This window comes from Temnothorax curvispinosus, unplaced genomic scaffold, assembly GCF_003070985.1.
Source record: "Temnothorax curvispinosus isolate PA1 unplaced genomic scaffold, ASM307098v1 QBEX01004952.1, whole genome shotgun sequence".
In the NCBI taxonomy this organism is placed as follows: Eukaryota; Metazoa; Arthropoda; class Insecta; order Hymenoptera; family Formicidae; genus Temnothorax; species Temnothorax curvispinosus.
This window is the reverse complement of record NW_020214732.1, coordinates 7,903-19,610: the sequence shown is the minus strand read 5'-3', so window position 1 is coordinate 19,610 and position 11,708 is coordinate 7,903. Positions and strand designations below refer to the sequence as shown.

The following is an 11,708-nucleotide window of genomic DNA, read 5'->3' as shown; positions in this document are numbered from 1 at the left end:
TGTAACTAGTTACTTTTAAAAAATAACTTTGTTATCTTTGAAAATATTCAAATTTTATAATACATAGAATTAAAGCTAATATTTTTAATGAATTTTCTCTATATCTTTCTGTTAATTAATTTGATAAATGTATTACTTACTTGTAGATCTTATAAAGGATCCACTCTGTGTAATTAAGTGAAGCGTATAAATTAGGCATATTTAGATTTAACGTGTCTGTGGCGATTAATGTCATCACTTTAAAAGGCATATAAAATATTATAGGCCAGTAATTTATGTGCTCAACAAGACATCTGATTATGTGCTCCCATTCTGGTGACAATTCCTTAAAATTTGGAATGACCCAATATTGGAAAAGGTCATTCACTCGTTGTTTTATTTTCTCGAGGCTGCCACGGCAAAAGTTGTACCTGGATATATAATACAATTTATAATATCTTCAAAGTTTCGATATTATATATATAGATAATGTAACATATTATGTAACATATTACGTGTGTACATATATTGCTGAAATTACGTAACCCTGATAAAAAAAAAATTGATAGAAAACGATAGAAACCGATACAATTTGTAAAGAATTTTATCGTTTTTTATCGTAGCCTATATAAACGTTTACGTTTTAGATTCTGAAAGAAATTTTATCGTTTTCTTTCGTTCTTTGTTGAAAACGGATTCAATCATTCTGCAGTAAAAAATTTTGTGTTAAATTTAACACATTTTACATGTCCCAATTTATCCACTCAAATTTTCGTGTTAATTTAACATAAAGCAAATATGTAAAAATATAACAAACATAATATGTACAAAATTAACATAAAAATTTAACATTTAGACGCTTTCAGAAATCAAAGTTTATGTTAAATTGACATCTGTATAATGTTACATGTAATTAAGATAAGATGTTATTTTAACATTTAAGAAAAGTAGGGGAGACCGGGGCTAAGCCGACACTATTTTTTCAAAGGCAATTTTTAATATTTAATTAAAATTTTTAGGCAAATTCTCAATGATATATATTTAAAGAGTGTTTCTTCGGGTACAAAATTGATTCAGGAAGTTTTGCTGTACGTCGCTTTGTTTTGCCGCCAGGAAAGGAAAAGTGACGCGAAAACAAATTTTCGAATTGAAAAATGACGGGGCGAACTCGACACCCCGCCGGAGCAAACTCAACACTTTGTTTGATCGACACAATTTGATCTGGAACTCATTTTTTTATTGTTTAAAAATAAAAATACATTGTTTATCAAATAAAAAGACATTGTGTATTAGAAACAAAAAGTCGGAATTAAGTAAACAATTATTTAAAATAATGAGAAAAAAAAAGATTAAACTTTTAATTATCTTTTTCTGAACTGTCTGAAAAAACAATTTATACACGTAAACTCGCGATCAGATGTGCGCACACATTCGTCATGAGCCATACGGTTGCATAAGATGCATTGTTTGTTATTAGAAGCTAATGAAATGTTTTCCGAACACACGCAACAGATGTTCCTTAAATCGTCATCGGAATCGGACGAAACAGTGACCTTTTTTGCGATAATGTCACTTTAGGTTAGTGTCGTCTTTGCCCCGGTGGTGTCGTGTCGACTTAGCCCCGAACGTCGTTTTTTACTTTTGTTACTCCAAAAATATATAAATTTTGAAAATATGCAAAAATTATTATCGGATTCGTATAAAGCATCGAATTTCCCATCAAAATCACTTAGCGGTAGATTCGCAAGAGTAAAGCTCGATGAAAACGTAGACATTTTCGAGAGATCAGAAAAATTACTTTTCACTATCAAAAACACTTATGTCGCGTTAAAAATTACACTATAACTCAGAATGTTACCAAATTCCGTTGATAATACTGGCACATAAAGACGCATTTACAGTAGCAAAGGCAAGTTTCTACGATAGATTTAAATTGGCAAAAAGCCTAGTGTCAAGTTTGCCCCGCTGTCGGCTTAGCCCCGGTCTCCCCTATATATTTTTATTTTTGATTTTTTTTTTATGAATAACATAAGAATTATGTCAATTTAACACATAGTAACTGTTATAAAAAGGAAGATAACACAATTTATCTGTTCACTTTAACATATAAAATATATCACCAAGAATATACACTTACATATAAATTGTGTTATTTTAACTCTTAAAAATGGTTAATATTAATTTAACATGGAAAAGTTAAGTAACACAACAACGATATGTTAAATTAACATACAACTGTGTCAGAAATTTAACACAAAACTTTCTACACAGGAAAATTTTAACACAAATACAAAATGTTTTTTACTGTGTTGGAATACGATAGATTTCTATCATTTTGTTGGAATTTATCGAGAAGAAATGATTGAAAATCTTTCATAATCAATTGTGTATTTATAAAACTTGATCCGTTCACTCGTTATCGAGATCTCAACATCTCGAGTACTCGCAAATCGTCGCGTCGCGTAAAAGAGTCACGGTCGGTCTCGCTCCGCGTGTACTTGGCGCGAGACACTACCGTGCCTCTTGATAATGGAAATTCTAAGTTTTCTATTGTACAAAAAAACCTATAATTATTATTAATCACGCATCTCAACGATAGATGATTTAAAATTTAAAATGTTTTTTATTGTACAACTACAACAAACAATGAGAGAACGCGACCGCGAGCGCTGGTAACGCGGACTGCTTAATATCCTTCGCTGCAGGTCAACTTAAGTGATCCTATTTCAGATACCATACAGTGCAGAAAACATTTACATTTTAAATAATTTTAATTAAATATAAAATACTTTAATAACGTAATAAATTAGGATAATTACGACAGGAAACGATAAGAGACTCATCATTCATCATCAATTTACGATAGATTTTGTATACTCACAGTCACAGTTATTAGTTACGAAAAGAAATGATAAGAAGCGATAACATATTCATAGGATACTTACGACAGGAATACAGGAAACGCTATAAAGAGAATCAATCGTACAGTTACGAAATTCTTTTGTTAACTTCCGATTCATAACTATGATTAAAAATAATGCAATTGTTTTCTATCGTTTCCTATCGATTTTTTTTTATTAGGGAGTATTTGAAATATTGTTTGTATTAGGCTAGGGAGAAAAGTAATCCGGGTCACGGATATATGGCAAATACAACGTACGATAATAATTTTTGTTAATAATTTTTGTTTTGTTTCTTTGAGGTTGCCTATTCTACATTAAAATTACTGCAAGGCAAATCTTCCTGTCTATCATATACGTGTTTATTTCGATTTGATAAAGATTGCCACGTGTACTGCTGATTGTGAGATCAATAGTCAACACCATAGGTCTGGACGCAATATTGCTCGAAAAACGGTCGTTATATGTCTGAAAACCGATTTAACCCTTAAATGCCCCGTGGGGTCCAGCGGACCCCAGACCCTTTACAATGATATATTTGCAAATGTTTTTGCCAAATATGGAGCTCATGCTCCCATTGATGATAGTTGAGTGATTGACCTACCCGTTGTACACTTATAGCAGTACTCAGTTTATTTAATTTTTTATACTATGTTGAAATTGAAATTTTAACAATATAAGCATTTTATTCTCTTTTCTAAGCCTTGAACGACATTGAAAAAAAATTTCCTAACTAAAGATCAAAAAATCAATGAGTAAGAAGACATTTTTCATGCTGGGGTCTTTTAGACCCCTCATGTCATTTACGAGATTCTTGAGAGGTGTGGCATTTAAGGGTTAAGGTTTGCCTTAAACCATCTTTCTACGCGATAACGTTCAGCTTCATATCGTTGCAACCACCATGAACACCTTTATAGACTTGAGCTGGAAAATTCTTCCGCACCCTGCCCACTCACCAGATATTGCGTCTTCAGATCATTACCTATTTCTATCGATGCAGCACGGCTTGAGAGGACAACGCTTTCGAAATGCTGCCGAAATCAAGAAATGAATCAAAGAATTCTTCGCGATCAAAGAGCTGGCTTATGTTATCGGCACGAAATCTTTCTGCTTGAAAGATGGCAGAAAGTAATTATAGATTCGAACGGCAATTAGTTTAATTTAAAAAAAGAACGTTGCAACTATTTTTTCTTAATAGATATTTTACACGAAAAAATCCAGATTACTTTCTCCCCAACCTAATATACATGTGATTATAACACAGTACACAGTATATATTATAATTGTACTATACATACTCATCTTCCATTCCAAGAAAATATCCATAACATTTCCACATATAGCAGAAAGCCTCCAAGTCTTCGTCGGTCGGGTCGTGTATTCCAATATTTTGTGGATAGAGCAAAGGTGCAACTACGAAACAGCACTGAGCAAATGAGAAGTCGGCGTTATTTATACCTTTCGGTTTGTATGGTGATTTGTTGAGGATTGTATGACGCTGTCCAAATTTCTCAGGTGAAGAAATTGCAGCGAAATCCTTCAGAAGCAATTCACGATCTAGACACCATGGATTGGCGAATGTGCACGCAGCAGCAATTTGCTCATTATCCATCTGACGCACCTTTCTCCTTATCGCCACATGCTTACCACGTACTACTTGCATATTTTTATATGCTTCTGTTCCTTTAATCCACGGTTCTCCATCATACCAGCTGAACATCGATTTTACAGACGCTATGTACCTTTGAAATGTATAAAATTTATTTATGAAAATGTATAAAGTACTTATTACTTATATTTCTGGCAAAAAATTTCTCATATTTTTCTCATATTTTCACATATTTCTCATATTTTCTCAGAAATTTTGCAAGGATTCGAACTTATAAAAAATTCTGAAAAAATACCTATCCCAGTTAGAAAGGTGACGTTAATTTGACGTTGAAGAGGTTGACAGCTGGTTAAGTTGAATTGATCGACGTATTCGACGTCGAATCATTGTTAATCGACGAACTTTTTGACTGATTATATATGAAATTTTTTAAATACTTTCAGAAATAATTGGATAAAGATTTTCGGAATATTTCAGTACCCGTATGTATGAAAATTTATAATAAATTTTACAGATTTTCTCATATTTATTCAGATTTCTACAAAAATATATTAACGAAAAATATATTATTTTTATTTTGAGGGAGATTCCAGGTTCGAATCCTGGCTGAGGTAACATTTTTTGCAATAAATTCTTTACAGTTTTTAAGTAATTAAATAGCGTCGATTTAATTGTGGGAAGGGAAGGGTGTTTAATGTTCCAACAATAGCTGCGTTTCAAGTCCGGCTGTGATTGGCGCGCAGTAAAAAGTTGGAATATAGATGTATTATTAATAATATATATATATGGAAAAAATTAATATTGAGCTGCCTAAGATCTAAGCTTAGACCGAAAATGGCTTGTATCTTATTCGATTATTTTTATTTTATCTGATTGTGAGTTTTTCTGAAAACGTTCCAATTCGTATAAAAAAATCTAGAAAATTTAGTATTCTGAGAAAATTTGAAAATTTTTATAGAAATTCTAATTAATTAATAACATGAAAAATTTTAAGATAATTTTCCACCAGGAATGTTTATATATAAATACAATATTTTAGAAAGATATTTACTTTCCGAATCCTAAATACGGCGTATGGCTATGTTCTCCCAAAATAATTGGCCCTAGTTCTCCTTGAAATGTATAAATATACATCAGGCCCATTATTTTGGATAAGATTATCGCGGTGTAATTTTTCTGGACAAATTTTTGTCCCCTGCGATATTTATCCATATCCATCCATTCAGGTAACTTTTCCAAGGTTCGGTCATCATTTAATTGGCAAAAGAACGCTGGAATAACGCTGTGTAAAGACTGCGGCATGTTTGGAAAAAATTCTGCTATGTTTCTTTTTATCCAGTCGCATTGCTTTTTTACGGTCCAGGCATCGAAATTATTTGGAAATTTATTTTGAGAATTTACTCCGAATACGTCTTTAAATATCATTACAAGTCCATATTCGTCCAAGTTTTTCGAACTAGATTTTATATCGTGCTGAATATTATTGGTATTCATCATGTTTTATGGATAACGCAACTGTAACACAAGAACAAAACATAAATTTATTGTAAACTTGTAAGTTTGATTATTATATTGTTTTTTAAAGTACAGAGAGAGAGAGAGAGAGAGAGAGAAATAATATTCTTGATTTGAAAATATCTTTAGTTTCAAGTTCCAACAACGATAAAAGTATCTTTATTTTACAATTTTATAATATTAAATAACGCAACAGATATTTTTTTATATAAAAAAAATGTAAAAATAAATAAATTTTTGAAAAAATTATTTGTTGCGGTTAAATATACACATACACGTAGGTGTTCTTATTATAAAACTTTTCACATATGTAGAAAGGGTAAAAAGATAAATTTAAAAATTTTTTGTTGCTGCTTAAAAACGGTTCTAAAGGGTTCTAAAGGTTCTAAAGGTTGAAATCACCCTTTATATGCTTTATATGTAGAGCGGCTTTTTGCTTTTCTCGATATATTTCGGAAAGTATTCGAGATATCAAAAAATGTTTCAAACAGTTTGTTGCGTCGCAAATAAGCGAAAGTCTGCACGACGTAGGCCATAAGAAATAAATACATAAAAAAGGGTCAGCGACTCATTGTCAGACACACGCACACTCATATATTTACACAACCACGAGGCGGCATAACTTCAGGGGCCCTATTCTTGAATCGTTTTCATGAAACTCGCATGCGAAATTCAATGCTTTTCAAATAGAAAGTCGTATACGAAAATCATTAGGGCAGGCTCGAGAATACGGTCCCAGGCGTCTTCGGTGCCTGTGATATCGGATCAGTGGCTTCTGCTATCTCCGTCTTCTTTCCACCAAAACTAGTTATCGTGATTTGACAAATAAATTGATTGGTGGATACGAGCGAATCAGCGGGCGGATCTAGGATCCACCAATCGAACGAATCTTGCATTTTCGTTAACAAATAGCGGGAGTTGTAGCTACCGCGACAAGTCAATCAGTCTGCATTAGACTCCAAAGCTTCGTGAAGAATACTTAAATACAAAAAATCATTTCTTAAAGATGCGAGTTAGTAGCGCATCTAACGTATTGAATTATGATGTTAGCTCAGCATTAAATTTTTTAGCTGAAGAAAAAACAAAGTTTTATATAAGTCTACGTCGTGGTTTGTAAAATATATTGTTCATTGGTTTCAAATAATGACTGCGCGCCATCCTTTCTTTGCTTTGGAAGAAAAAAAATATAAAGGAGTATAATAAAACCATAACATTTCTCAAAAAAGCTGTAACTTTTTTTTCTGAATTAAAAGTTGGAAAGAATCAAAGTTGGAAACCATTTCAAACATCAGCTGTGATATCCACTAAGTCATATATTCAAGTATCAGAATATTTACTGAATAAGGGTTTTGATTTTGTTATGAGTTCGAGATTCAGCCAAGATTGCTTAGAAAATGTTTTTTGCATTGTACGGCAAAAACATCCTACACCAAATTTCATTCAATTTAAATGATTTAAAGCTAATCACAAAATCACAATATATGGCAAATGTAAGCCACGGCAATTATGAGGAAGATGATCGAACTTTTTTATCAGAGTTTTTAGAAATTTTAGAAAAAAGAAATACAAAAAAGGCTAGAACTAATGATGAAAAGAAGGAAGAAGAAGAGGACGGCAATAAGAAAAATAACTGTAATATTATTAATAATAATAATATTAATGGTAATTATAATAAGCATAATAACAATAGTAATAATAATAACACAAATTTAAATAGTAATCAAAGTAAAAGTATTATTATACAAGATTCTACACCAACTATCAATGTAACAATTTAACTTAACAATATTGAACAAAATATTTTATGTTATATATATTACAATGCATCGTAACAAGAGAAAAATATTGTGCAATATGCGTACAAGCAGTGGGATAAAAAAAAGTACAAGATATATTTATGCCAAATTAACACGTTTAAAACGTATTAGCAACGCCGAGTCATTATATTTTATTAATAAAATTTCATTTAAATTTTTTCTAGCAATGGAACAAATTTTTAGAAGCCACTTGCAGAGAGTCTTATCACTTATCAGATTCAACTCTAAATGCTAAACAATACTTTATATCTCAAATTCAGAAACTCTCTTACTTTATTCCTAATTGTCACAACTTAAAAAATAAATTGATTGTTAGATACTGTCTGTTTAAATTAAGATCATCTTTAATAAATATAATTTTTTAAATAAACCAAAGACTGTGAACGTGCAATCTAGTAAAACAATGGCAATGCATATTTATATTAAATAAGTAATGTATACAAAAAATTTGATTTTTCTTAATTTAATATTCTTCGTTTTTGCTAATATTCTAATTCTAATTTTATAAAAAATTATTTTTTATTTTTATATTACAATAAATAAATAATGTATACAATTTGATTTTTCTTAATTTAATATTCTTCGTTTTTGTTAATATTCTAATTTTATAAAAAATTATTTTTGTTAAAAAATTGATAATCTTAATCGTATAATATAATTAAATTGTCATTCATTAAATTGTTATTTTTCTTTTTCTTTTTACATATAATTTTTCTCTTTTGATAATTCAGAAGACAGCTGCTTAATTTTTTTTTAATTTTAATTAGCCTTCGGTTAGTGAACATCAAAATTAAATTAGTTTATAACGAAAAATGGTGCAATTCGAAAAAAATTAAAAATCTTTTTTGATATTTTTGTCTGACATATTTAATGCAGTATTTTTTATACCTGCATGTTTTATTTATTATTAATATTATTTATTAATAACAGGTATTCAATTTTCATTAATCAAATTTTTTGTATTTTTAGACAAAATTATCACAAGAACGTAAGTATTTGTTATAGCTGCATGTTTCATTTATTATTAATAATATTTAATTTTTATTAATTTATTTTTATTGTTATTTTCAAGCAAAAATATCCCAAGAACGTGTAAATCAGATTCCGGCCACCGATCAGCTGTTTTGAAATATCATTTGCTCCCTTTGTCCCGGGGTTTGCCTCGCGCACCGAGTCCCCGAGACAAAGAAGCGAGTAAATATAGGCCACAATGGGACTCTGTTTTTCTGCCCTTCAAGTGTATACCAGGAAATATACGGCTATTTCTTCGAAGGAATCTATGCTTACACAGAATTTAGCCGAGTTTACACTGAAAGGCAGAGAAACCGAAATTATTTAAAAGTCGCGATTTTCTTTGACTCGCGATATTGATACTCTGACGCTGGTTTTTGTTTGGTCGCGAACAATTGTTCTATCGAGTTTGAGGTATGGTTGTGAATGTAACTAATCAAATTTTATATTAAAAGAAATTATACTTACAAATTAGTTCAAAACTGATTTTGAAATCTCTAATTACGATCTCTTCAAATCCTCGATTCAGTGGATGGTATTTGGTGGACTGAGTACGCCGTTACATTTATTGCCTCCTTTTATAGTTGTTGTAATAATCCCCTCTTTTCCATTATATTTTCTGTGGAAGGTGTAATCGTATAACCTTATTCAACACCTCTCTGTAATTCCAAGGTAGCACATATTAGTTTCATATACGTCTTTTGAACGTAGAGGAAAGTCCCCTATTATGAGATACAACATCTATTTTGCGTGATTGCCCGAAGTTTATGGGCAGAATTGAAAAATGTAGTAGGCGAGTGCACGCACGATCAAATAATGAATTTTCCACTAAATAGGTTTTACTCTAGATGGAACCAACAGATAGAACCTATTAGTTTAGCAGAAACCTCGCTATCGCATATTAGGAGCTTATCTCATAATAGGGGACTTTCCTCTAGACATATTCCAGCCGCATATAATATATGACAAAAATGCAAGGGTTTCTAAAAGTTTTTTTTTGTTAAATACAAAAAACAAATTTTTTTTATTGTGATTTTTTTATAGTAGGGAAGGGACAAACGTAACATTTTGCTAATTTGAATTAATATCTTCGATTTACTTGTTTATATACATATATATATATACATATATATATATATATATATATATATATATATATATATATATATGTATATATACTTTTTCTCTTTCATAAGGTAAATACATTCTTTACTTACATTATGGCTACGGTCAACGCTACAAATGCTTTGGAGCGTTCTTCTTCTCTTTCTTTCTTCATTGAAAGAAAAGAGAAGAGGAATGCTTCGAAGCATTTGTAGCGTCACGTTGACCGTAGCCTATGGTATATGAATAAAATTCATTCACATTTTATAATTACTTAGAAAAATCAAGTTTTATGAAGATCGAATTTGTTACGATTGTCCCTACCCCTAGGGCTGGTTGTAACAGAGTTCAAGGCTGATTTTAATAAGGTAAAATAAAATAAAAACAAACATATAATCAATGTAGCACAAAACGTTTTATTTAAAAAAATTTTTTTTTAAATAGTTCTAGACATTTTAAATTATTTTAAACAGACGTTGCTAAACCTTTATTTGTTTTTTTTGTATGTTTGGCATTTTAAAATAATAATAAGAAAATTTTTATTTTAAAAATACATGTATTATACGCGAAATAGTGTCATTATAAAAAAGAGCACACCGTGCCTTGTCTCGCCCGGCGAGTGTTCGGCCGGGCGGCATCCGGCTGATGCTCGCCGGGAATGCGTTTCGGAGCGCATCGTTACAAAATAAATAAAAATCAACACCAATAACAAATATTACTTTCGAGTCAAAAGTAACAGATTGATACTTTTGTCTTAACCTATATTTTTGCCACAATTGGTTAAATACTCATTATTATAAAATAAACTAACCTCTAACTAAAGAAATAGTGATTTATTTATAATAAACAATAAATAAACGGGTAAACTAAATTTCTAATGATTTGAAGTCGGCACTAAATTAATAATACTTTTAAGAATTTTTTTCAATTTTTGAAGTTGGCACTAAATTAATTTAATAATTATTAATTTGGCGCCGACTTAAAAAAATTGAAAAGAATTCTTAAAAGTATTATTTCATATTTTTTAGAGTTTCTTTTATTTTTTATTTTTTTTTAATTTTTTCATGCTTTTTAGAGCTTTTTTGTTCAAACGTTTTTTAATATTTCTTTACGGTTATAAAACTATATGTACGTTCAAAAAACATACATGAAACTAATATGTGCTACCTGGGAAAAGTTTTCCTTAGGTGCGGCGTATATATCGCGCGGAGTTACTCTAAAGGCACATAATAAAGTAATTGCGCGTTAATCCTTGTGCGACGTAAATAGAGGAATTATCTTAATATAAAAACGTATTGCATCGAATAGTCAAGGATTATGATTAATAATCGCTGATTTTTTATATGCCATAACTATTGTTTTCCGTCACGCCGCGCCTGTCAATTTAATGATATTCATCTAAACGTTCTAATATACTCTAATATATTCATTTTAAACATATTAGATACGCAGATTTTATATAACCACAGACGCGCGCTTGGCGCGCGCTATTTATAATAGCTTTAAAAATATACAATGACAGCTGCAAATGAAGTAAGCGCAGCGAGAGAACCAACCGACATCGCGGAAAAGCGATAACAATAAATTTCGATAGATTCGAGTATCGACTTTACATTTCTTTTTTAGATATGGATGGATGGATGGATGGATTATGCTATTACTATTACACTATTAATATATGATTGGCCATATATGGTCAGATATGGAAATTGGCCAGATCTGAGGATATGTGATCTGGTATTATTGTATATGTTAATATCTGATCAGGTATGA

The 11,708-nt window shown here is 30.6% G+C and overlaps 1 protein-coding gene across 1 annotated transcript; it reads right to left on the bottom strand.

Moving 5' to 3' along the window:
* Positions 1-110: 110 nt before the first annotated feature.
* Positions 111-9,488, bottom strand: LOC112454292. The gene is made up of 4 exons (XM_025015588.1): positions 9,300-9,488; positions 5,540-6,003; positions 4,178-4,621; positions 111-410 (listed from the first exon to the last, which is right to left on the bottom strand). Exons 2-4 carry the CDS (start codon positions 5,983-5,985, stop codon positions 137-139), a joined length of 1,164 nt encoding a protein of 387 aa, XP_024871356.1. The 5' UTR covers positions 5,986-6,003; positions 9,300-9,488; the 3' UTR covers positions 111-136.
* Between the last annotated feature and the right edge of the window lie 2,220 nt (positions 9,489-11,708).